General features: G+C 46.5%; 2 protein-coding genes across 3 annotated transcripts in view; both read right to left on the bottom strand.

The window, feature by feature from the left end:
• The window catches only part of zgc:162707 (UPF0524 protein C3orf70 homolog B), a 33466-nt gene extending 15465 nt beyond the window's left edge, over positions 1-18001 (bottom strand). Inside the window, exon 1 of the mRNA XM_065019743.1 lies at positions 17501-18001. Coding sequence (XP_064875815.1) covers positions 17501-17684 — 184 coding nt within the window. The 5' untranslated portion in view covers positions 17685-18001. The remainder of the gene's footprint in view (positions 1-17500) is intronic.
• Positions 18002-20562: 2561 nt separating this feature from the next.
• The window catches only part of ehhadh (enoyl-CoA, hydratase/3-hydroxyacyl CoA dehydrogenase), a 37981-nt gene continuing 30554 nt past the window's right edge, over positions 20563-27989 (bottom strand). For both annotated transcript variants that reach the window (XM_029650877.2, XM_065019735.1), the window contains 3 exons: positions 23405-23607; positions 22410-23089; positions 20563-22051 (listed from right to left, as the gene is read on the bottom strand). In XM_029650877.2, the coding sequence (XP_029506737.2) occupies positions 21685-22051; positions 22410-23089; positions 23405-23607 (1250 nt within the window). In that variant the 3' untranslated portion in view covers positions 20563-21684. The remainder of the gene's footprint in view (positions 22052-22409; positions 23090-23404; positions 23608-27989) is intronic.

The raw sequence follows: 27989 nt of genomic DNA, 5'->3' as shown, positions 1-27989 counted from the left end.
CGGTGGTGGTGGTGGTAGTAGTAGTGCTAGAGTAGTAGTAGTAGTAGTAGCAGCAGCAGCAGCAGTAGTAGTAGTGGTAGTATTAGTAGTAGTAGTGGTAGTATTATTAGTAGTAGTGGTAGTAGTGGTATTAGAAGTAGTAGTAGTAGTGGTATTAGTAGTAGTAGTAGTGGTATTAGTGGTAGTAGTAGTAGTCGTAGTAATATCAGTAGTATTAGTAGTAATATCAGTAGTAGTAGTAGTAGTAGTAATAGTAGTGGTGGTGGTAGTAGTAGTGGTGGTGGTAGTGGTAGTAGTAGTAGTGGCGGTGGTGGTGGTGGTAGTAGTAGTAGAGTAGTAGTAGTAGTGGTGGTGGTGATAGTGGTAGTAGTAGTATTAGTAGTAGTAGGCCCGAGGTGGTGTGGTATATGGCCAATATACCATGACTAATAAGGGCTGTTCTTATGCACGACGCAAAGCGGAGTTCTAGGGCACAGCCCTAAGCCGTAGTATATTGGCCATATACCACAAACCCCCAAGGTACCTTATTGCTGTTATAAACTGGTTACCAATGTAATTAAAGCAGTAAAAAAAAATCTCATACCCGTGATATACGGTCTGATATACCACGGATTTCAGCCAATCAGCATTCAGGGCTCAAATCACCCAGTTTATAATTGTAAGCTGGTGTAAGAAATCTAATATTACGGAAGTGTTGAGGTTCTGCTCACCTGAGGTAGAGTATCTCATGATAAAATGTAGATCACACTATTTTACCAAGACTTTTCATCTACACTGCTCAAATAAATAAAGGGAACACTTAAACAACACAATGTAACTCCAAGTCAATCACACATCTGAGAAATCAAACTGTCACACCCCCAATAAAGGAGTGGTTCTGCAAGTGGGGACCACAGACCACTTCTCAGTTCCTATGCTTCCTGGCTGATATTTTGGTCACTTTTGAATGCTGGCGGTGCTTTCACTCTAGTGGTAGCATGAGTCTACATCCCACACAAGTGGCTCAGGTAGTGCAGCTCATCCAGGATGGGACATCAATGCGAGCTGTGGCAAGAAGGTTTGCTGTGTCTGTCAGCGTAGTGTCCAGAGCATGGAGGCGCTACCAGGAGACAGGCCAGTACATCAGGAGACGTGGAGGAGGCCGTAGGAGGGCAACAACCCAGCAGCAGGACCGCTACCTCTGCCTTTGTGCAAGGAGGAGCAGGAGGAGCACTGCCAGAGCCCTGCAAAATTACCTCCAGCAGGCCAAAAATGTGCATGTGTCTGCTCAAATGGTCAGAAACAGACTCCATGAGGGTGGTATGAGGGCACGATTGGCAAATTCGCCACTGGCGTCCTGTGCTCTTCACAGATGAAAGCAGGTTCACACTGAGCACGTGACAGACGTGACAGAGTCTGGAGACGCCGTGGAGAACGTTCTGCTGCCTGCAACATCCTCCAGCATGACCGGTTTGGCGGTGGGTCAGTCATGGTGTGGGGTGGCATTTCTTTGGGGGGCCGCACAGCCCTCCATGTGCTCGCCAGAGGTAGCCTGACTGCCATTTGGTACCGAGATGAGATCCTCAGACCCCTTGTGAGACCATTTGCTGGTGCGGTTGGCCCTGGGTTCCTCCTGGGTTCCTCCTAATGCAAGACGATGCTAGACCTCATGTGGCTGGAGTGTGTCAGCAGTTCCTGCAAGAGGAAGGCATTGATGCTATGGACTGGCCCGCCCATTCCCCAGACCTGAATCCAATTGAGCACATCTGGGACATCATGTCTCGCTCCAGCCACGTTGCACCACAGACTGTCCAAAAGGGACTACAAAGGGAAGCACAGCCTAGAGCTGCCCAGTGACACGAGCCTACCAGACGAGCAAAATAACTTGTTTGCTCGCTTCGAAGCAAGTAACACTGAAACATGCATGAGAGCATCAGCTGTTCCGGACGATTGTGTGATAAAGCTCTCCATAGCCGACGTGAGTAAGACCATTAAACAGGTCAACATTCACAAGGCCGCAGGGCCAGACGGATTACCAGGATGTGTACTCCGAGCATGCACTGTTTAACTGGCAAGTGTCTTCACTGACATTTTCAACATGTCCCCTGACCGAGTCTGTAATACCAACCTTTTTCAAACAGACCACCATAGTCCCTGTGCCCAAGAACCCTAACATGCTGACCAGACCGGACACGTCACGTGCGTGAGCGTCGCAAATTAAATTTAGAAATCCATGTTATTCAATTATTGCACCCACACTGCTCGCGTGCTCCAACGAGTGTCTGCTAAAATAGAAGTCACTCCTATTTCTGACGCAGATCACGCTGAAAGTCCTGCCTCTCCCATCTCCTCATTGGTGGGTCCCATCTACCCACGTGGGTGACTGAAAGATGAACTGTTTTGCCGGTAGTTGTGGTAATACAATGAAAGTTTAGATGCGATCACCATGAATTAAATCACCATATATGTTAAACGATGAAAAAGAAGAGGTAGTAGAGGTCAAATCAAATCAAATCAAATCAAATTTTATTTGTCACATACACATGGTTAGCAGATGTTAATGCGAGTGTAGCGAAATGCTTGTGCTTCTAGTTCCGACAATGCAGTGATAACCAACAAGTAATCTAACTAACAATTCCAAAACTACTGTCTTATACACAGTGTAAGGGGATAAGGAATATGTACATAAGGATATATGAATGAGTGATGGTACAGAGCAGCATACAGTAGATGGTATCGAGTACAGTATATACATATGAGATGAGTATGTAGACAAAGTAAACAAAGTGGCATAGTTAAAGTGGCTAGTGACATAAGAATGCAGTCGATGATCTAGAGTACAGTATATACATATGCATATGAGATGAATAATGTAGGGTAAGTAACATTATATAAGGTAGCATTGTTTAAAGTGGCTAGTGATATATTTACATCATTTCCCATCAATTCCCATTATTAAAGTGGCTGGAGTTGGGTCAGTGTCAATGACAGTGTGTTGGCAGCAGCCACTCAATGTTAGTGGTGGCTGTTTAACAGTCTGATGGCCTTGAGATAGAAGCTGTTTTTCAGTCTCTCGGTCCCAGCTTTGATGCACCTGTACTGACCTCGCCTTCTGGATGATAGCGGGGTGAACAGGCAGTGGTTCGGGTGGTTGATGTCCTTGATGATCTTTATGGCCTTCCTGTAACATCGGGTGGTGTAGGTGTCCTGGAGGGCAGGTAGTTTGCCCCGGTGATGCGTTGTGCAGACCTCACTACCCTCTGGAGAGCCTTACGGTTGAGGGCGGAGCAGTTGCCGTACCAGGCGGTGATACAGCCCGCCAGGATGCTCTCGATTGTGCATCTGTAGAAGTTTGTGAGTGCTTTTGGTGACAAGCCGAATTTCTTCAGCCTCCTGAGGTTGAAGAGGCGCTGCAGCGCCTTCTTCACGACGCTGTCAGTGTGAGTGGACCAATTCAGTTTGTCTGTGATGTGTATGCCGAGGAACTTAAAACTTGCTACCCTCTCCACTACTGATCCATCGATGTGGATAGGGGGTGTTCCCTCTGCTGTTTCCTGAAGTCCACAATCATCTCCTTAGTTTTGTTGACGTTGAGTGTGAGGTTATTTTCCTGACACCACACTCCGAGGGCCCTCACCTCCTCCCTGTAGGCCGTCTCGTCGTTGTTGGTAATCAAGCCTACCACTGTTGTGTCGTCCGCAAACTTGATGATTGAGTTGGAGGCGTGCATGGCCACGCAGTCGTGGGTGAACAGGGAGTACAGGAGAGGGCTCAGAACGCACCCTTGTGGGGCCCCGTGTTGAGGATCAGCGGGGAGGAGATGTTGTTGCCTACCCTCACCACCTGGGGCGGCCCGTCAGGAAGTCCAGAACCCAGTTGCACAGGGCGGGGTCGAGACCCAGGGTCTCGAGCTTGATGACGAGCTTGGAGGGTACTATGGTGTTGAATGCCGAGCTGTAGTCGATGAACAGCATTCTCACATAGGTATTCCTCTTGTCCAGGTGGGTTAGGGCAGTGTGCAGTGTGGTTGAGATTGCATCGTCTGTGGACCTATTTGGGCGGTAAGCAAATTGGAGTGGGTCTAGGGTGTCAGGTAGGGTGGAGGTGATATGGTCCTTGACTAGTCTCTCAAAGCACTTCATGATGACGGAAGTGAGTGCTACGGGGCGGTAGTCGTTTAGCTCAGTTACCTTAGCTTTCTTGGGAACAGGAACAATGGTGGCCCTCTTGAAGCATGTGGGAACAGCAGACTGGTATAGGGATTGATTGAATATGTCCGTAAACACACCGGCCAGCTGGTCTGCGCATGCTCTGAGGGCGCGGCTGGGGATGCCGTCTGGGCCTGCAGCCTTGCGAGGGTTAACACGTTTAAATGTCTTACTCACCTCGGCTGCAGTGAAGGAGAGACCGCATGTTTTCGTTGCAGGCCGTGTCAGTGGCAATGTATTGTCCTCAAAGCGGGCAAAAAGTGATTTAGTCTGCCTGGGAGCAAGACATCCTGGTCCGTGACTGGGCTGGGTTTCTTCTTGTAGTCCGTGATTGACTGTAGACCCTGCCACATGCCTCTTGTGTCTGAGCCATTGAATTGAGATTCCACTTTGTCTCTGTACTGACGCTTAGCTTGTTTAATAGCCTTGCGGAGGAATAGCTGCATTGTTTATATTCGGACATATTACCAGACACCTTGCCCTGATTAAAAGCAGTGGTTCGCGCTTTCAGTTTCACGCGAATGCTGCCATCAATCCACGGTTTCTGGTTTGGGAATGTTTTATCGTTGCTATGGGAACGACATCTTCGACGCACGTTCTAATGAACTCGCACACCGAATCAGCGTATTCGTCAATATTTCCATCTGACGCAATACGAAACATGTCCCAGTCCACGTGATGGAAGCAGTCTTGGAGTGTGGAGTCAGCTTGGTCTGACCAGCGTTGGACAGACCTCAGCGTGGGAGCCTCTTGTTTTAGTTTCTGCCTGTAGGCAGGGATCAGCAAAATGGAGTCGTGGTCAGCTTTTCCGAAAGGGGGGCGGGGCAGGGCCTTATATGCGTCGCGGAAGTTAGAGTAACAATGATCCAAGGTTTTACCGCCCCTGGTTGCGCAATCGATATGCTGGTAAAATTTAGGGAGTCTTGTTTTCAGATTAGCTTTGTTAAAATCCCCAGCTACAATGAATGCAGCCTCCGGATAAATGGTTTCCAGTTTGCAAAGAGTTAAATAAAGTTCGTTCAGAGCCATCGATGTGTCTGCTTGGGGGATATATACGGCTGTGATTATAATCGAGGAGAATTCTCTTGGAAGATAATGCGGTCTACATTTGATTGTGAGGAATTCTAAATCAGGTGAACAGAAGGATTTGAGTTCCTGTATGTTTCCTTCATCACACCATGTCTCGTTAGTCATGAGGCATACGCCCCCGCCACTCTTCTTACCAGAAAGATGTTTGTTTCTGTCGGCGCGATGCGTGGAGAAACCCGTTGGCTGCACCGCGTCGGATAGCGTCTTCCCAGTAAGCCATGTTTCTGTGAAGCAGAGAACGTTGCAGTCTCTGATGTCCCTCTGGAATGCTACCCTTGCTCGGATTTCGTCAACCTTGTTGTCAAGAGACTGGACATTGGCAAGAAGAATGCTGGGGAGTGGTGCGCGATGTGCCCTTTTTCGGAGTCTGACCAGAACACCGCCTCGTTTCCCTCTTTTTCGGAGTCGTTTCCTTGGGTCGCTGCATGTGATCCATTCCGTTGTCCTGTTTGTAAGGCAGAACACCGGATCCGCGTCGCGGAAAACATATTCTTGGTCGTACTGATGGTGAGTTGGCGCTGATCTTATATTCAGTAGTTCTTCTCGACTGTATGTAATGAAACCTAAGATGACCTGGGGTACTAATGTAAGAAATAACACGTAAAAAAACAAAAAACTGCATAGTTTCCTAGGAACGCGAAGCGAGGCGGCCATCTCAGTCGGTCCTTGTGCATTTCAGGTAAAATAACAACTCAATGTCTATATCCCAGGACAAATTAGCTAGCAACAGCAAGCTAGCTAAATTGGACAAATTAACGTAAGCTAGCAAGTGCAAGCTAACTAGCTAAATTGGACAAATTAACGTAAGCTAGCAGGTGCAAGCTAAGTAGCTAAATTGGACAAATTAACGTAAGCTAGCAGGTGCAAGCTAAGTAGCTAAATTGGACAAATTAACGTAAGCTAGCAGGTGCAAGCTAACTAGCTAAATTGGACAAATTAACGTTAGCTAGCAGGTGCAAGCTAACTAGCTAAATTGGACAAATTAACGTTAGCTAGCAAGTGCAAGCTAACTAGCTAAATTGGACAAATTAACGTTAGCTAGCAGGTGCAAGCTAACTAGCTAAATTGGACAAATTAACGTTAGCTAGCAGGTGCAAGCTAACTAGCTAAATTGCCATACATGTTTAATGATTTTCGACCTGTCCCCAAATTAATGTCATTGGTTCAGAGTTTGTTTTGATATTTTAACCTGCGTGATCGCGTTTGGGGGGCAAAATAAATGTACGATGGCGCACCCGGTTTGGGTTCCAAAAGTGTCTTCACATTTTTTACCTCTCCGAGTCTGAGTCTGTAATACCAACAAGTTTCAAGCCGACCACCATAGTCCCTGTGCCCAAGAACACTAAGGTAACCTGCCTAAATGACTACTGACCCATAGACCTCACATCTGTAGCCCTGAAGTGCTTTGAAAGGCTGGTCATGGCTCACATCAACACCATTATCCCAGAAACCCTAGACCCACTCCAATTTGCATACTGCTCCAACAGATCCACAGATGATGCAATCTCTATTACACTCCACACTACCCTTTCCCACCTGGACCAAAGGAACACCTATGTGAGAATGCTGTTCATTGACCTCACCTCAGCATTCAACACCATAGTGCCCTGAAAGCTCGTCAATAATCCAAGGACCCTGGGACTAAACACCTCACCCCTGCAACTGGATCCTGGACTTCCTGACAGGCCTCCCCCAGGTGGTAAGGGTAGGTAACAACACATCTGCCACACTGATGCTCAACACTGGGGCCCTTCAGGTGTGTGTGCTCAGTCCCCTCCTGTACTCCCTGTTCACACATGACTGCATGGCAAAGCAAGACTCCAACACCATCATTAAGTTAGCTGATGACACAACAGTGGTAGGCCTGATCACAGACAACGACGAGACAGCCTATAGGGAGGAGGTCAGAGATCTGGCCTTGTGGTTCCAGGACAACAACCTCTCCATCAACGTGATCAAGACAAAGGAGATGATTGTGGACTACCGGAAAAGGAGGACCGAACATCGATGGGCTGTAGTGGAGCAGGTTGAGAGTTTCAAGTTCCTTGGTGTCCACATCACCAACAAACTATCGTGGTCCATTCTCACCAAGACAGTCGTGAAGAGGGCACGACAAAGCCTAATCACCCTCAGGAGACTGAAAAGATTTGGCATGGGTCCTCAGATCCTCAAAAAGTTCTACAGTTGCACCAGAGAGCATCCTGACCGGTTGCATCACCGCCTGGTATGGCAACTGCTCTGCCTCCGACCGCAAGGCACTACAGAGGGTAGTGCGTACGGCCCAGTACATCACTGGGGACAAGCTTTCTGCCATCCAGGACCTCTATACCAGGCGGTGTCAGACGAAGGCCCGAAAAACCTGCCAAAGACTCCAGCCCCCCTAGTCACTGACTGTTCTCTCTGCTACCGCACGGCATGCGGTACCAGAGCGCCAAGTCTAGGTCCAAAAGGCTTCTTCTACCCCAAAGCCATAAGACTCCTGAACAGCTAATCAAATGGTTACCCGGATTGCATTGCCCCCCCACCTCAACCCCCATTTTTACGCTGCTGCTACTCTCTGTTATTGTTTATGCATAGTCACTTTACCTCTACCTACATGTGCAAATTACCTTGACTAACCTTTGCCCCCGCACATTGACTGTACCGGTAGACCCTGTATATAGCCTCCACATTGACTCTGTACCGGTACCCCCTGTATATAGCCTCCACATTGACTCTGTACTGGTACCCCCTGTATATAGCCTCCACATTGACTCTGTACCGGTACCCCCTGTATATAGCCTCCACATTGACTCTGTACCGGTACCCCCTGTATATAGCCTCCACATTGACTCTGTACCGGTACCCCCTGTATATAGCCTCCACATTGACTCTGTACCGGTACCCCCTGTATATAGCCTCCACATTGACTCTGTACCGGTACCCCCTGTATATAGCCTCCACATTGACTCTGTACCGGTACCCATTTAACATTACATTTAAGTCATTTAGCAGACGCTCTTATCCAGAGCGACTTACAAATTGGTGCTTTCACCTTATGACATCCAGTGGAACAGCCACTTTACAATAGTGCATCTAGGTCTTTTAAGGGGGAGGGGAGAAGGATTACTTTATCCTATCCTAGGTATTCCTTAAAGAGGTGGGGTTTCAGGTGTCTCCGGAAGGTGGTGATTGACTCCGCTGTCCTGGCGTCGTGAGGGAGTTTGTTCCACCATTGGGGGGCCAGAGCAGCGAACAGTTTTGACTGGGCTGAGCGGGAACTGTACTTCCTCAGTGGTAGGGAGGCGAGCAGGCCAGAGGTGGATGAACGCAGTGCCCTTGTTTGGGTGTAGGGCCTGATCAGAGCCTGGAGGTAGTGAGGTGCCGTTCCCCTCACAGCTCCGTAGGCAAGCACCATGGTCTTGTAGCGGATGCGAGCTTCAACTGGAAGCCAGTGGAGAGAGCGGAGGAGCGGGGTGACGTGAGAGAACTTGGGAAGGTTGAACACCAGACGGGCTGCGGCGTTCTGGATGAGTTGTAGGGGTTTAATGGCACAGGCAGGGAGCCCAGCCAACAGCGAGTTGCAGTAATCCAGACGGGAGATGACGAGTGCCTGGATTAGGACCTGCGCCGCTTCCTGTGTGAGGCAGGGTCGTACTCTGCGGATGTTGTAGAGCATGAACCTACAGGAACGGGCCACCGCCTTGATGTTATTTGAGAACGACAGGGTGTTGTCCAGGATCACGCCAAGGTTCTTAGCGCTCTGGGACGAGGACACAATGGAGTTGTCAACCGTGATGGCGAGATCATGGAACGGGCAGTCCTTCCCGGGAGGAAGAGCAGCTCCGTCTTGCCGAGGTTCAGCTTGAGGTGATGATCCGTCATCCACACTGATATGTCTGCCAGACATGCAGAGATGCGATTCGCCACCTGGTCGTCAGAAGGGGGAAAGGAGAAGATTAATTGTGTGTCGTCTGCATAGCAATGATAGGAGAGACCATGTGAGGTTATGACAGAGCCAAGTGACTTGGTGTATAGCGAGAATAGGAGAGGGCCTAGAACAGAGCCCTGGGGACACCAGTGGTGAGAGCACGTGGTGAGGAGACGGATTCTCGCCACGCCACCTGGTAGGAGCGACCTGTCAGGTAGGACGCAATCCAAGCGTGGGCCGCGCCGGAGATGCCCAACTCGGAGAGGGTGGAGAGGAGGATCTGATGGTTCACAGTATCGAAGGCAGCCGATAGGTCTAGAAGGATGAGAGCAGAGGAGAGAGAGTTAGCTTTAGCAGTGCGGAGCGCCTCCGTGATACAGAGAAGAGCAGTCTCAGTTGAATGACTAGTCTTGAAACCTGACTGATTTGGATCAAGAAGGTCATTCTGAGAGAGATAGCGGGAGAGCTGGCCAAGGACGGCACGTTCAAGAGTTTTGGAGAGAAAAGAAAGAAGGGATACTGGTCTGTAGTTGTTGACATCGGAGGGATCGAGTGTAGGTTTTTCAGAAGGGGTGCAACTCTCGCTCTCTTGAAGACGGGAGGGACGTAGCCAGCGGTCAGGGATGAGTTGATGAGCGAGGTGAGGTAAGGGAGAAGGTCACCGGAGATGGTCTGGAGAAGAGAGGAGGGGATAGGGTCAAGCGGGCAGGTTGTTGGGCGGCCGGCCGTCACAAGACGTGAGATGTCATCTGGAGAGAGAGGGAGAAAGAGGTCAGAGCACAGGGTAGGGCAGTGTGAGCAGAACCAGCGGTGTCGTTTGACTTAGCAAACGAGGATCGGATGTCGTCGACCTTCTTTTCAAAATGGTTGACGAAGTCATCTGCAGAGAGGGGAGGAGGGGGGGAGGGGGAGGAGGATTCAAGAGGGAGGAGAAGGTGGCAAAGAGCTTCCTAGGGTTAGAGGCAGATGCTTGGAATTTAGAGTGGTAGAAAGTGGCTTTAGCAGCAGAGACAGAGGAGGAAAATGTAGAGAGGAGGGAGTGAAAGGATGCCAGGTCTGCAGGGAGGCGAGTTTTCCTCCATTTCCGCTCGGCTGCCCGGAGCCCTGTTCTGTGAGCTCGCAATGAGTCGTCGAGCCACGGAGCGGGAGGGGAGGACCGAGCCGGCCTGGAGGATAGGGGACATAGAGAGTCAAAGGATGCAGAAAGGGAGGAGAGGAGGGTTGAGGAGGCAGAATCAGGAGATAGGTTGGAGAAGGTTTGAGCAGAGGGAAGAGATGATAGGATGGAAGAGGAGAGAGTAGCGGGGGGAGAGAGAGCGAAGGTTGGGACGGCGCGATACCATCCGAGTAGGGGCAGTGTGGGAAGTGTTGGATGAGAGCGAGAGGGAAAAGGATACAAGGTAGTGGTCGGAGACTTGGAGGGGAGTTGCAGTGAGGTTAGTGGAGGAACAGCATCTAGTAAAGATGAGGTCGAGCGTATTGCCTGCCTTGTGAGTAGGGGGAAGGTGAGAGGGTGAGGTCAAAAGAGGAGAGGAGTGGAAAGAAGGAGGCAGAGAGGAATGAGTCAAAGGTAGACGTGGGGAGGTTAAAGTCGCCCAGAACTGTGAGAGGTGAGCCGTCCTCAGGAAAGGAGCTTATCAAGGCATCAAGCTCATTGATGAACTCTCCGAGGGAACCTGGAGGGCGATAAATGATAAGGATGTTAAGCTTGAAAGGGCTGGTAACTGTGACAGCATGGAATTCAAAGGAGGCGATAGACAGATGGGTAAGGGGAGAAAGAGAGAATGACCACTTGGGAGAGATGAGGATCCCGGTGCCACCACCCCGCTGACCAGAAGCTCTCGGGGTGTGCGAGAGCACGTGGGCGGACGAAGAGAGAGCAGTAGGAGTAGCGGTGTTGTCTGTGGTGATCCATGTTTCCGTCAGAGCCAAGAAGTCGAGGGACTGGAGGGAGACATAGGCTGAGATGAACTCTGCCTTGTTGGCCGCAGATCGGCAGTTCCAGAGGCTACCGGAGACCTGGAACTCCACGTGGGTCGTGCGCGCTGGGACCACCAGATTAGGGTGGCTGCGGCCATGCGGTGTGGAGCGTTTGTATGGTCTGTGCAGAGAGGAGAGAACAGGGATAGACAGACACATAGTTGACAGGCTAGAGAAGAGGCTACGCTAATGCAGAGGAGATTGGAATGACAAGTGGACTACACGTCTCGAATGTTCAGAAAGTTAAGCTTACGTAGCAAGAATCTAATTGACTAAAATGATTAAAATGATAGAGTACTGCTGGGGTAGGCTAGCTGCGTTGTTGACACTACCCTAATCAAGTCGTACCGTTGAGTGTGAAGTTTCTACAATGCTGCTTATCGGGAGCTAGCTGGCTAGCTAGCAGTGTTGGTTACGTTACGTTGCGTAGGAGAACGACAATAGCTGGCTAGCTAACCTAGAAAATCGCTCTAGACTACACAATTATCTTTGAAACAAAGACGGCTATGTAGCTAGCTACGATCAAACAAATCACACCGTTGGGACTGTAATGAAATGAAGTGAAAAAGTGATACTACCTGTGGAGCGACGCGGAATGCGACCGGAATGCGAAAGTTCTATTCAGTAGACGTTGGCTGGCTATTGGCTAGCTAGGAGTGTCTCCTACGTTAAGGACGACAAAATAGCTGGCTAGCTAACCTCGGTGAATTAAGATAATCACTCTAAGACTACACACTCTAAACTACACAATTATCTTGGATACGAAGACAGCAAAGACAACTATGTAGCTATCTAATACTACACTAATCAAGTCGTTCGGTTGAGTGTGATAGTTACTACAGTGCTACGGTAGCCGGTGAACGTATGCTAGCTGCTAGGCAGATAGGAGGGCGACGAAATACAATAATAACGCAATTATCACTCTAAGACTCCACACTCTAAGCTACACAATTATCTTGGATACGAAGACAGCAAAGACAACTATGTAGCTAGCTATGTAGCTAGCTAACACTACACTAATCAAGACGTTCAGTTGAGTGTGATAGTACTACAGTGCTACGGTAGACGGTGAACGTGTTGGACAGATAGGAGACGACGAAATACGATAATTACGCAATTATCTTTGATACAACGACGACTATGTAGCTAGCTAAGAGGAAATTGCTAAGATTAGACAAATCAGACCGTTGTACTATAATGAAATGTAATGAAATGTAATGAAAAAGTTATACAACCTGCAGACCGAAGCGCGGATGCGACCAGATCGCTCCAACCCGGAAGCACATACCCCCTGTATATAGCCTCCACATTGACTCTGTACCGGTACCCCCTGTATATAGCCTCCACATTGACTCTGTACCGGTACCCCCTGTATATAGCCTCCACATTGACTCTGTACCGTTACCCCCTGTATATTGCCTCCACATTGACTCTGTACCGGTACCCCCTGTATATAGTCTCCACATTGACTCTATACCGGTACCCCCTGTATATAGCCTCCACATTGACCTTGTACCGTAATACCCTGTATATAGACTCCATATTGACTCTGTACCGTAACACCCTGTATATAGCCTCCACACTGACTGTACCGGTACCCCCTGTATATAGCCTCCACATTGACTGTCCCGGTACCCCCTGTATATAGCCTCCACATTGATTCTGTACCGGTACCCCCTGTATATTGCCTCCACATTGACTCTGTACTGGTACCCCCTGTATATAGCCTCCACATTGACTCTGTACCATAATACCCTGTATATAGCCTCCACATAGACTCTGTACCGGTACCCCCTGTATATAGCCTCCACATTGACTCTGTACCGGTAGACCCTGTATATAGCCTCCACATTGACTCTGTACCGGTACCCCCTGTATATAGCCTCCACATTGACTCTGTACCGGTACCCCCTGTATATAGCCTCCACATTGACTCTGTACCGGTAGACCCTGTATATAGCCTCCACATTGACTCTGTACCGGTAGACCCTGTATATAGCCTCCACATTGACTCTGTACCGGTACCCCCTGTATATAGCCTCCACATTGACTCTGTACCGGTACCCCCTGTATATAGCCTCCACATTGACCTTGTACCGTAATACCCTGTATATAGACTCCATATTGACTCTGTACCGTAATACCCTGTATATAGCCTCCACATTGACTCTGTACCGTAACACCCTGTATATAGCCTCCACACTGACTGTACCGGTACCCCCTGTATATAGCCTCCACATTGACTCTGTACCGTAATACCCTGTATATAGCCTCCACACTGACTGTATCGGTACCCCCTGTATATAGCCTCCACATTGACTCTGTACCGTAATACCCTGTATATAGCCTCCACACTGACTGTCTCCACATTGACTCTGTACCGTAATACCCCCTGTATATATCCAGTCTCTGTACACATTGACTCTGTACCGGTACCCCTGTATATAGCCTCCACATTGACTCTGTACCCTGGTCCACCCCCTGTATATAGCCTCCACATTGACTCTGTACCGTAATACCCTGTATATAGCCTCCACATTGACTCTGTACCGTAATACCCTGTATATTGAGCCTCCACATTGACTCTGTACGGTAATACCCTGTATATAGCCTCCACATTGACTCTGTACATTGACTCTGTACCCCCTGTAATAGCCTCCACACTGACTGTATGTATAGCCTCCACATTGACTCTGTATATAGCCTCCACATTGACTCTGTAAATACCCTGTATATAGCCTCCACATTGACTCTGTACCGTAATACCCTGTATATAGCCTCCACATTGACTCTGTACCGTAATACCCTGTATATAGCCTCCACATTGACTCTGTACCGTAATACCCTGTATATAGCCTCCACATTGACTCTGTACGGTAATACCCTGTATATAGCCTCCACATTGACTCTGTACCGTAATACACATGTTGTATTCAGCATTTCACTGTAAGGTCTACTACACCTGTTGTATTCAGCATTTCACTGTAAGGTCTACTACACCTGTTGTATTCAGCATTTCACTGTGAGGTCTACTACACCTGTTGTATTCAGCATTTCACTGTAAGGTCTACTACACCTATTGTATTCGGGGGCATATAACTGTAAGGTCTACTACACCTGTTGTATTCAGCATTTCACTGTGAGGTCTACTACACCTGTTGTATTCAGCATTTCACTGTAAGGTCTACTACACCTATTGTATTCGGGGGCATATAACTGTAAGGTCTACTACACCTGTTGTATTCAGCATTTCACTGTGAGGTCTACTACACCTGTTGTATTCAGCATTTCACTGTAAGGTCTACTACACCTGTTGTATTCAGCATTTCACTGTATGGTCTACTACACCTATTGTGTTCAGCATATAACTGTAAGGTCTACACCTATTGTGTTCAGCATATAACTGTAAGGTCTACACCTATTGTATTCAGCATATAACTGTAAGGTCTACACCTATTGTATTCAGCATTTCACTGTAAGGTCTACACCTATTGTATTCGGGGGCATATAACTGTAAGGTCTACACCTATTGTATTCGGGGGCATATAACTGTAAGGTCTACACCTATTGTATTCGGGGGCATATAACTGTAAGGTCTACACCTATTGTATTCAGCATATAACTGTAAGGTCTACACCTATTGTATTCAGCATATCACTGTAAGGTCTACACCTATTGTATTCGGGGGCATATAACTGTAAGGTCTACACCTATTGTATTCAGCATATAACTGTAAGGTCTACACCTATTGTATTCGGGGGCATATCACTGTAAGGTCTACACCTATTGTATTCGGGGACATATCACTGTAAGGTCTACACCTATTGTATTCAGCATATCACTGTAAGGTCTACACCTATTGTGTTCAGCATATAACTGTAAGGTCTACACCTATTGTATTCAGCATATAACTGTAAGGTCTACACCTATTGTATTCAGCATTTCACTGTAAGGTCTACACCTATTGTATTCGGGGGCATATAACTGTAAGGTCTACACCTATTGTATTCAGCATATCACTGTAAGGTCTACACCTATTGTATTCGGGGGCATATAACTGTAAGGTCTACACCTATTGTATTCAGCATATAACTGTAAGGTCTACACCTATTGTGTTCGGTGACAAATCAAATTCGATTTGATCCTTTATCAAATTGACGATCATCAATCAACGTAAATGTTAAAGCCTATAGACTACTGGGAAATAAGAAAAGCCTGACCCCTCAGTGGTACTCTTTCACTAGGATAATGTGATTGAGTTGTTGACAATAGCGGCCTATACTTCCTACAGTACTGCTTGCCTAGCAGCCTGGTCTCATAGACTGGACTTAACATAGTAAATCTGGGAAACTCAAATTAGTTATGTTTTGGTTATATAAGTCGGCTGAGCAATGAATAAATGTAACGACTCTCAAGGAAGCAATGGAGTAAAAACAAGCTTCTATTTTGGGATCTGACAGTTGAACTAAGCTCATGAGGCATTTATAAATTACAATACTAAAAGTATATACACTAAAAGTATATTACAAGGCTAAAAGTATGTGGACACCTGTTCGTTTAACATCTCATTCCAAAATTATGGGCATTAATATGGAGTTGGTCCCCCCTTTGCTGCTATAACAGCCTCCACTCTTCTGGGAAGGCTTTTCACTAGATGTAGGAACATTGCTGCTATAACAGCCTCCACTCTTCTGGGAAGGCTTTTCACTAGATGTAGGAACATTGCTGCTATAACAGCCTCCACTCTTCTGGGAAGGCTTTTCACTAGATGTAGGAACATTGCTGCTATAACAGCCTCCACTCTTCTGGGAAGGCTTTCCACTAGATGTTGGAACATTGCTGCTATAACAGCCTCCACTCTTCTGGGAAGGCTTTCCACTAGATGTTGGAACATCTGGACTTGCTTCCATTCAGCCACACGAGCATTAGTGAGGTCGGGCGATTAGGCCTGGCTTGCAGTCTGCAATTTCTGCAAATCATCCCAGAGGTGTTCGATGGGGCAGAGGTCAGGGCTCTGTGTAGGTCAGTCAAGTTCTTCCACACCGATCTCGACAAACCATTTATTGTATGGACCTTGCTTTGTGGGTATTGTCATGCTGAAATAGGAAAGGGCCTTCCCCAAACTGTTGCCACAAAGTTGGAAGCACAGAACAAAGGGGCCTAGCCCGAACCATGAAAAACACCCCAGACCATTATTTGTCATCCACCAAACTTTACAGTTGGCACTATGCATTCAGACATGTACCGTTCTCCTGGCCCCAAACTTTAAGATGATGCATTCGTGTAGGTAGCGTACTCCTGGCATCCGCCAAACCCAGATTCATCCACTGACAGATTCATCCACTGACAGATTCATCCACTGGCACATTCATCCACTGCCAGATTCATCCACTGGCACATTCATCCACTGCCAGATTCATCCACTGCCAGATTCATCCACTGGCACATTCATCCACTGACAGATTCATCCACTGGCACATTCATCCACTGACAGATTCATCCACTGGCACATTCATCCACTGACAGATTCATCCACTGGCACATTCATCCACTGACAGATTCATCCACTGGCACATTCATCCACTGACAGATTCATCCACTGACAGATTCATCCACTGACAGATTCATCCACTGACAGATTCATCCACTGGCACATTCATCCACTGACAGATTCATCCACTGCCAGATTCATCCACTGCCAGATTCACCACTGACAGATTCATCCACTGACAGATTCATCCACTGACAGATTCACCACTGACAGATTCATCCACTGACAGATTCATCCACTGACAGATTCATCCACTGCCAGATGGTGAAGCGTGATTCATCCACTCCAGAGAACACGTTTCCACTGCTAACCATTGCTCATTGTGATCTCAGGCTTGTGTGCGGCTGCTCGGCCATGGAAACCCATTTTATGGAGCTATTGTGCTGACATTGCACGTTGCTTCCACTCGGTAGTGAGTGTTGCAACCGAGGACAGTTGATTTGTACAGTTGACCGGGGCAGCTCTAGCAGGGCAGAAATTTGATGAACTGACTTGTTGGAAAGGTGGCATCCTTGATGGTGCCACGTTGAAAGGCACTGAACTCTTCAGTAAGGCCTACTGCCAATGTTTGTCTATGGAGATTGCATGGCTGTGTGCTCGATTTAATACACCTGTCAGCAACGGGTGTGGCTGAAATAGCCGAATCCACTCATTTGAAGGGGTGTCCACATAATTGTGTATATATAGTGTATATTCTTCCAGAATAAATATCGTTAATTTAGAATACATTTAACAAAAAAATGCATGTTATGACTGTGTTCTTGTTTGCTAATAGCGACTTACAGTGGCACCAGCCCAAGTGGCAGCACCAGTGCAACTTGAAGCACTTTCCGTGGCTGTGCGTGGCGCATATTAACAGCCCATCGCACGGCAAGAAGTCCGGTCTCCCCGCGCAGCTGCGGGCCAGTGCCTGCGCCTCGTCCAACTTATCACTCTTCGGACACTTCTGGGCTCCAAAATCTGCCATGACCACATCGCCGATCACACCGATACAGAGGCGAACATCCGTCCGGTCAGATATCACATAACGGGGCGGAAATATCTAATGTGATTCTGTCCGGACAGGGAATACAATCTGAAAGTCTACTGTAAAACAAACGTCCGAAAATATGATGTAGCGCGTTATTTTGGGATAGGCAAAAGCAAAAACGAAACGCCCTATAAAAGTTGATATAGAAAGGAAATTCAGTGTTCCATCAATGCAGAGGTGGGTAAATTATCCGGCTGTCCTTTGGAGTCTATCGTTCTTCGAAGAAGCGAGTCGCACTTTCGATGTTCCAGAGATCAATCAATCCATCCACACTGGGAGGAAAAAGGTCATTGTCCCTGTTCTTTCTGCGTGCTGCAGACGCCGATCCATCCAGCGCACCCTTTCCCCTCCCTCTCACCCCCTCCCTCCCTCTCGCCCCCTCCCTCCCTCCCTCTCGCCCCCTCCCTCCCTCCCTCGTACCCACCCGCTCCTATCCTCCTCAACTTTAACACAGAGACTCCAATAAATATGAATTCACATTTCTGCTATATGGCCGAATTTGATGCATATGTAATTCCTGGGCTTGTTTTTGGGGGCTTGAGAACTAATTTGGTTGTCAATTGTTGTCAAGTCATAAAATATAGAATATACATATGAACAGCAACAGCAGAATGCCACTAGATGGCCATGTTACTGTGGTTTGAGTGGTAGACGGCTATATCAGCCAATAGTTTGGGATGGATCAACATTGACACTACGGTTACCAGGAGAACAATGCAGATACCCCATAATGACATCACAATACCCCATAATGACATCACAATACCCCATAATGACATCACAAATTTTTCAATTTCAGTCAAGGGTTTGTATTATTATTATTATTTAAATCTAGGGGAGGATCATGTCATTTGTAATTGATGAAACGTCTATATTTCTCAGTGTTTTAGAATGAGTTTATTTAGGCTACACATGGATGTATGCCTGATGCCGCCCCTCAACTCTGATTCTCCGCTGTGGAATATCAAGTGTAATAGCCTATAGGCTATTTAGTGTGGTCTCAATCACAAAATCAAATCAAATCAAAATTATTTATATAGCCCTTCGTACATCAGCTGATATCTCAAAGTGCTGTACAGAAACCCAGCCTAAAACCCCAAACAGCAAACAATGCAGGTGTAAAAGCACGATCCATAGCCTATAGTGGTGTGGCATGGCTTGTGGGGTACGCAAGGTGTCCGAGCTGTGCGGCATGTCAATACCTCTCACAAATACAAGTAGTGATGAAGTCAATCTGTCCTCCACTTTGAGCCAGGAGAGATTGATATGCATAGTATTATTATTGTAAACTCCCCTGTGTGTCTTTAAGGGCCAGCCGTGCTGCCCTGTTCTTGGGCCAGTTATCATTTTCCTAAGTCCCTCTTTGTGGCACCTGACCATATGACTGAACAGTAGTCCAGGTGCAACAAAACTAGGGCCTGTAGGACCTGCCTTGTTGATAGTGTTGTTTAGAAGGTAGAAACTAGGACCTGTAGGACCTGCCTTGTTGATAGTGTTGTTAAGAAGGTAGAAACTAGGGCCTGTAGGACCTGCCTTGTTGATAGTGTTGTTTAGAAGGTAGAAACTAGGGCCTGTAGGACCTGCCTTGTTGATAGTGTTGTTAAGAAGGTAGAAACTAGGGCCTGTAGGACCTACCTTGCTGATAGTGATGTTAAGAAGGTAGAAACTAGGGCCTGTAGGACCTGCCTTGTTGATAGTGTTGTTTAGAAGGTAGAAACTAGGGCCTGTAGGACCTGCCTTGTTGATAGTGTTGTTAAGGTAGAAACTAGGGCCTGTAGGACCTGCCTTGATGATAGTGTTGTTAAGGTAGAAACTAGGGCCTGTAGGACCTGCCTTGTTGATAGTGTTGTTAAGGTAGAAACTAGGGCCTGTATGACCTGCCTTGTTGATAGTGTTGTTAAGGTAGAAACTAGGGCCTGTAGGACCTGCCTTGTTGACAGTGCTGTTAAGAAGCAGCGATTACAGACTCGAGTCTTCTTGGGTATGATGTTACAAACTTGGCACACCTGTATTTGGGGAGATTTTCCCATTCTTCTCTGCAGATCCTCTCAAGCTCTGTCAGGTTGGATGAGTGTCGCTGCACAGCTATTTTCAGGTCTCTACAGAGATGTTCCATCGGGTTCAAGTCCAGGCTCTGGCTGGGCCACTCAAGGACATTCAGAGACTTGTCCCAACCCACTCCTGCGTTGTCTTGGAGCTCTGGCTGGTCCAGTCAAGGATGGTGCACAATTGACCCAGCGTCGTCCGGGTTAGGGCTTGGTAAGCAGTCAATGTAAATAAGAATTTGTTCTTTAACTGACTTGGCTAGTTAAATAAAAAAGTATTCAGAGACTTGTCCCGAAAACTTTCCTGCGTGGTCTTGGCTGTGTGCTTAGGGTCGTTGTCCTGTTGGAAGGTGAACCTTTATCCCACTCTGAGGTCCTGGGAGCACTGGAGCAGGTTTTCATCAAGGAGCTGTCAGAGTGACCATCAGGTTCTTGGTCACCTCCCTGACTAAAGCCCTTCTTCCCCGATTGCTCAGTTTGACCGGGCTGCCAGCTCTAGGAAGAGTCTTGGTGGTTCCAAACTTCTTCAATTTAAGAAAGATGGTGGCCACTGTGTTCTTAGGGACCTTCAATGCTGCAGAACCTTTTTCCTACCCTTCCCCAGATCTGTGCCTCGACACAATCCTGCCTTGGATCTCTGGACTATTCCTTCTACCTCATGGCTTGGTTTTTGCTCTGACATGCACTGGGGGACCTTTATATAGACAGGTGTGCGCCTTTCCAAATCATGTCCAATCGATTGAATACATTTCGAGTCTCATAGCAAAGGGTCTGAATACTTGTTTTTTATTAATACATTTGCAAAGATTTCTAAAAACCTGTTTTTGCCTTTGTCAGATTTTGTATTTAATTCATTTTAGAATAAGGCTGTGACGTTACAAAATGTGTGAAAAGTCAAGGGGTCTGAATACTTTCTGAATGTACTGTATGTCTACATTTGGAAAGGCATATGTTTTGTATTTATTCATAAATGTTATTTCCCTAAACATCTGGTTTTCATAACCCACGGAAACAATCTACCTAAAAAAACACCTAATAGCAACAAACCATAAATAGAAGTGATGGCTGGGATTCATTTAAACCAGCCATAGCAATGTCTTTATTTACAATATTCATCCCACACACTTCTAATTCTGTAACGTGAAAGCATACCTGTTGGGGGGTGGGGTCGCCCTGGTAGTAGTTGTAGGTTTTTACACAGTGACCAGTCTGTGAGTTCATTTGACCATTGGAAAAAAGAGCAAACACAGGTTTTGATTGAATTGAGCCAGCGATCAGATCAGGCTGGTTCTCCACGGCTAAGAGACAAAGGCCTGGTTGCAGATTCAGTCTGCATCAGGACCTCTCTCCACCCCGGTAAAGGCAGAATAATGGTTAATTAATTTTGACAGGAGGGTGAATGAAATGCCAACAGCCAAAGGCTAAACCCCACTGATGTGGAAAACACTATTAAGTTATGAGTATGACTTGTCAAAATACCCAATTCTCTGTTCAGCTAAATCTAGTCAAATATTAAGCCCCAATTAAACACAATACAAAACCAACCCTCCATAAACGTGTCAGTAGGTATTATTTTGAAAGCATGAGAAAATGTATTACCGAAAATGTATTTCTTACAGTAGATCACATTTCCTAAGATACTTGGCACACATGCTGATGGTGGGGAAGGCACTGATACCCGAGAAATCACACTAGAAATCACCCTAGAAATCACCCTAGAAATCCCCAAGAAATCCCCCAAGAAATCACCCAAGAAATCACCCTAGAAATCCCCCGAGAAATCACACTATAAATCCCCCGAGAAATCCCCCGAGAAATCCCTGGGCGTATCTCTAATGTGAGACTTTATTATTAAATCACAGGGTTGCATTGACAGGTGAGACTGGGGCATCTCAGAGCTGACTGTGGACTCTTTCTTTGTTGATGAACTCTCTCCACTTCTGGACCGGAGGACTTCCCACTGCGACCAGCCTCCGCAGCAGCGTACTGGGCTTCAGATGAGGCACGTCAGGGTGGTTGTGGTGGTGGTGCTGCAGCCTCTCCAGGATCCTGCCCAATCCCACCTGGCCTGCATGGAACATGGGTCCCCCGTGGTGCCGGGGCCAGCCGTACCCAAACACATAGATAGCGTCGATGTCTTCCGGTCCGGCGGCCACGGCATCCTGCAGGATGTTGAAGCCTTCATTGATCAGAGCGTAGAGACAGCGTTCTAGGATCTCCTCCGGGGCGATGCTCCGGGCCACCAGGCCGTGCTCCGCCCTGTATCAATCCATTAATTGATTAATTGACTGATTGACGGACAATCCATCCATCCACCCAACCACCCATCCATACCAACCAACCCGGCAGGTAGCCTAGCAATTAAGATCGTTCGGCCAGTACCCGAAAGGTCGCCGATTCGAATCCCTGAGCTGACTAGGTGAAAAAAATATGTTGATGTGCCCTTGAGCAAGGCACTTAACCCTAATAGCTCCTGTAAGTCTCTCAGGAGAACAGCGTCTGTTAAATGACTAACATGTAAATATATAGCCATCCATCAATTCGTCAAGTCATATTTATTTTATAAAGCCTTTTTAACATCAGCAGTTACACAGATTTAAAATCATTACAGCTTTACCTGTAAGCCTCCAGGAAGATGTGCACCCAGGGGTCGGACCGCGCCACCCTGCCTCCAGGCCCGTCATACTGGTACCATCCCCTCCCCGTCTTCTGGCCCAGCCGGCCTGCCTCACACACCTGGTCAGGTAGCGGGCTGTACCGTCGGCCCTGGCGTGTCCTGGTTGACTCCACCCCTGGCCCTGTAAGCCCCGCCTCCTTCCTGATCCTCCAGCCCACATCCAGCCCTGATAGGTCAGACATCCGGAACACGCCCATGGGGAATCCAAACTCCTCCAGCGCCTCGTCCACCTGCTGGGGCGTGGCTCCTTCCTCCAACAGGAAGTTGGCCTGTTCCAGGTACGGCTTCAACATCCGGTTACCCACAAACCCCGGACAGTTGCCCACGGCGACGCTGACTTTCCCCATCCTCTTGCCCAGCTGCATTGCCGTGGCGACCGCCTCCGGAGATGACCGCGGACCATACACCACCTCCAGCAGCTTCATGACGTGGGCCGGAGCAAAGAAGTGCATCCCCACCACCAGGCCAGGGCTCTGGGTGACGGCAGCTAGCTGGTCGATGTCCAAGCCAGAGGTGTTGGAGCAGAGCAGGGTCCCAGGTCTACACACAGAGGACAGATGCCTAAACACCTGCAGCTTCAGGGACATGTCCTCAAACACCGCCTCGATCACCAACTCCACCTGAATGATTGATTGAGTTCATTTTAACATATACAGACAGTACATGCATCTAGGATAACACAATATACTATTTTGGTACCTTAAAATACATTATATAATTACAATACACGATAATTACAATACACGATAATTACAATACACGATAATTACAATACACGATAATTACAATACACGATAATTACAATACACGATAATTACAATACACGATAAATACAATACACGATAATTACAATACACGATAAATACAATACACGATAATTACAATACACGATAAATACAATACATTATAAAATGCAGAAACAAAACTAGGTGTACCTCACTAACGTCCTGCAAGTTAGAGCTGAAGGAGATAACCCCTGGGGGTGTGGCCAAGCCTCGCCGCCCCGCCTCCCTCTGCAGCATCGCCGGAACCGCCTGACTGGCCTCTGCCAGCTGCTTCTCTTGGGTCTCCACGGCAACCACAGAGATGCCCGTCAGAGCCAGTGCCACAACGATGCCACGCCCCATGGTACCCAGACCTGGAGACAAAGGACACGAGGACTTACAGAGCCTTCAAAGTATTCACGCCCCTTTTGGGGTTTTCCACATTTTGTCTGAATTTAAAATGGATTTCAATTGAGATTTGTCATCACTGTCACACAACACCCCATAATGTCAAGATGGAATTATGTTTTTTTTAGAAATGTTTACAAATAAATCAAACAAATTAAGCCTAAATGTCTTGAGTCAATAAGTAAGTATTCAACCCCTTTGTTTTGGCAAGTTCAGGAGCACATAATGAGTGTCATGGACTCACTGTGTGTGTAATAATAGTGTTTAACATGATTTCTGAATGACTACCTCATCTCTGTACCCCACACATATAATGATCTATAAGGGCCCTCATCTCTGTACCCCACACATATAATTATCTATAAGGTCCCTCATCTCTGTACCCCACACATATAATTATCTATAAGGTCCCTCATCTCTGTACCCCACACATATAATTATCTATAAGGTCCCTCATCTCTGTACCCCACACATATAATGATCTATAAGGTCCCTCATCTCTGTACCCCACACATATAATTATCTATAAGGTCCCTCATCTCTGTACCCCACACATATAATGATCTATAAGGTCCCTCATCTCTATACCCCACACATATAATGATCTATAAGGTCCCTCATCTCTGTACCCCACACATATAATTATCTATAAGGTCCCTCATCTCTGTACCCCACACATATAATGATCTATAAGGTCCCTCATCTCTGTACCCCACACATATAATGATCTGTAAGGTCCCTCATCTCTGTACCCCACACATATAATGATCTGTAAGGGCCCTCATCTCTGTACCCCACACATATAATGATCTGTAAGGTCCCTCATCTCTGTACCCCACACATATAATGATCTGTAAGGTCCCTCATCTCTGTACCCCACACATATAATGATCTGTAAGGTCCCTCATCTCTGTACCCCACACATATAATTATCTGTAAGGTCCCTCAGTCAAGCAGGGAATTTCAAACACATATTCAACCACAAAGACCAGGGAGGTTTTCCAACCACAAAGACCAGGGAGGTTTTCCAACCACAAAGACCAGGGAGGTTTTCCAATGACTCACAAAGAAGGGCACCTATTGGTAGATGGGTAAAAAATGAAAGGCAGACCTTGAATATCCCTTTGAGCATGGGGCAGCTTTGATTACATTTCGGATGGTGTATATCTACACCCAGTCACTACAAAGATACTGGCGTTCTTCCTAACTCAGTTGCCGGAGAGGAAGGAAACCACTCAGGGATTTTCACCATGAGGCCAATGGTGACTTTAAAACAGTTACAGAGTTTAATGGCTGTGATAGGAGGAAACTGAGGATGGATCAACAACATTGTAGTTACTCCACAACCTAAATGACAGAGTTTAATGGCTGTGATAGGAGGAAACTGAGGATGGATCAACAACATGGTAGTTACTCCACAACCTAAATGACAGAGTTTAATGGCTGTGATAGGAGGAAACTGAGGATGAATCAACAACGTTGTAGTTACTCCACAATACTAACCTAACTGACAGAGTTTAATGGCTGTGATAGGAGGAAACTGAGGATGAATCAACAACATTGTAGTTACTCCACAACCTAAATGACAGAGTTTAATGGCTGTGATAGGAGGAAACTGAGGATGGATCAACAACATTGTAGTTACTCCACAATACCAACCTAACTGACAGAGTGAAAAGAAAGAAGCCTGTACAGAATAAAATATATTTCAAAACATGCCTCCTGTTTGCAACAAGGCACCAAAGTAAAACTGCAAACTATGTGGCAAAGCAATTAACTTTTTCTCCTGAATACAAAGTGGTATTTTTGAGGCAAATCCAACACAACACATTACTGAGTACCACTCTCCAATACAACACATTACTGAGTACCACTCTCCAATACAACACATTACTGAGTACCACTCTCCAATACAACACATTACTGAGTACCACTCTCCAATACAACACATTACTGAGTACCACTCTCCAATACAACACATTACTGAGTACCACTCTCCAATCCAACACATTACTGAGTACCACTCTCCAATACAATACATTACTGAGTACCACTCTCCAATGCAACACATTACTGAGTACCACTCTCCAATGCAACACATTACTGAGTACCACTCTCCAATGCAACACATTACTGAGTACCACTCTCCAATACAACACATTACTGAGTACCACTCTCCAATACAACACATTACTGAGTACCACTCTCAACACATTACTGAGTACCACTCTCCAATACAACACATTACTGAGTACCACTCTCCAATGCAACACATTACTGAGTACCACTCTCCAATACAACACATTACTGAGTACCACTCTCCAATGCAACAAATTACTGAGTACCACTCTCCAATACAACACATTACTGAGTACCACTCTCCAATACAACACATTACTGAGTACCACTCTCCAATACAACACATTACTGAGTACCACTCTCCAATACAACACATTACTGAGTACCACTCTCCAATACAACACATTACTGAGTACCACTCTCCAATACAACACATTACTGAGTACCACTCTCCAACACAACACATTACTGAGTACCACTCTCCAATGCAACACATTACTGAGTACCACTTTCCAATACAATACATTGCTAAGTACCACTCTCCAATACAACACATTACTGAGTACCACTCTCAACACATTACTGAGTACCACTCTCCAATACAACACATTACTGAGTACCACTCTCCAATACAACACATTACTGAGTACCACTCTCCAACACAACACATCACTGAGTACCACTCTCCAACAAAACACATTACTGAGTACCATTCTCCAATACAACACATTACTGAGTACCACTCTCCAATACAACACATTACTGAGTACCACTCTCCAACACAACACATTACTGAGTACCACTCTCCAATACAACACATTACTGAGTACCACTCTCCAATACAACACATTACTGAGTACCACTCTCCAATACAACACATTACTGAGTACCACTCTCCAATACAACACATTACTGAGTACCACTCTCCAATACAACACATTACTGAGTACCATTCTCCAATACAACACATTACTGAGTACCACTCTCCAATACAACACATTACGGAGTACCACTCTCCAATACAACACATTACTGAGTACCACTCTCCAATACAACACATTACTGAGTACCACTCTCCAATACAACACATTACTGAGTACCACTCTCCAACAAAACACATTACTGAGTACCACTCTTCAACACAACACATTACTGTCAGACTTCCGGGTTGGAGCGATCTGGTCGCATCCGTGCTTCGGTCTGCAGGTTGTATAACTTTTTCATTACATTTCATTACATTTCATTATAGTACAACGGTCTGATTTGTCTAATCTTAGCAATTTCCTCTTAGCTAGCTACATAGTCGTCGTTGTATCAAAGATAATTGCGTAATTATCGTATTTCGTCGTCTCCTATCTGTCGTCTCCTATCTGTCCAACACGTTCACCGTCTACCGTAGCACTGTAGTACTATCACACTCAACTGAACGTCTTGATTAGTGTAGTGTTAGCTAGCTACATAGCTAGCTACATAGTTGTCTTTGCTGTCTTCGTATCCAAGATAATTGTGTAGCTTAGAGTGTGGAGTCTTAGAGTGATAATTGCGTTATTATCGTATTTCGTCGCCCTCCTATCTGCCTAGCAGCTAGCCTGCTAGCATACGTTCACCGGCTACCGTAGCACTGTAGTAACTATCACACTCAACTGAACGACTTGATTAGTGTAGTGTTAGCTAGCTACATAGCTAGCTACATAGTTGTCTTTGCTGTCTTCGTATCCAAGATAATTGTGTAGCTTAGAGTGTGGAGTCTTAGAGTGATAATTGCGTTATTATCGTATTTCGTCGCCCTCCTATCTGCCTAGCAGCTAGCCAGCTAGCATACGTTCACCGGCTACCGTAGCACTGTAGTAACTATCACACTCAACCGAACGACTTGATTAGTGTAGTATTAGATAGCTACATAGTTGTCTTTGCTGTCTTCGTATCCAAGATAATTGTGTAGTTTAGAGTGTGTAGTCTTAGAGTGATTATCTTAATTCACCGAGGTTAGCTAGCCAGCTATTTTGTCGTCCTTAACGTAGGAGACACTCCTAGCTAGCCAATAGCCAGCCAACGTCTACTGAATAGAACTTTCGCATTCCGGTCGCATTCCGCGTCGCTCCACAGGTAGTATCACTTTTTCACTTCATTTCATTACAGTCCCAACGGTGTGATTTGTTTGATCGTAGCTAGCTACATAGCTAGCTACATAGCCGTCTTTGTTTCAAAGATAATTGTGTAGTCTAGAGCGATTTTCTAGGTTAGCTAGCCAGCTATTGTCGTTCTCCTA

Source organism: Oncorhynchus nerka, linkage group LG1, assembly GCF_034236695.1.
Source record: "Oncorhynchus nerka isolate Pitt River linkage group LG1, Oner_Uvic_2.0, whole genome shotgun sequence".
Taxonomy (NCBI): domain Eukaryota; kingdom Metazoa; phylum Chordata; class Actinopteri; order Salmoniformes; family Salmonidae; genus Oncorhynchus; species Oncorhynchus nerka.
This window is presented reverse-complemented; position numbering and strand designations above follow the sequence as displayed.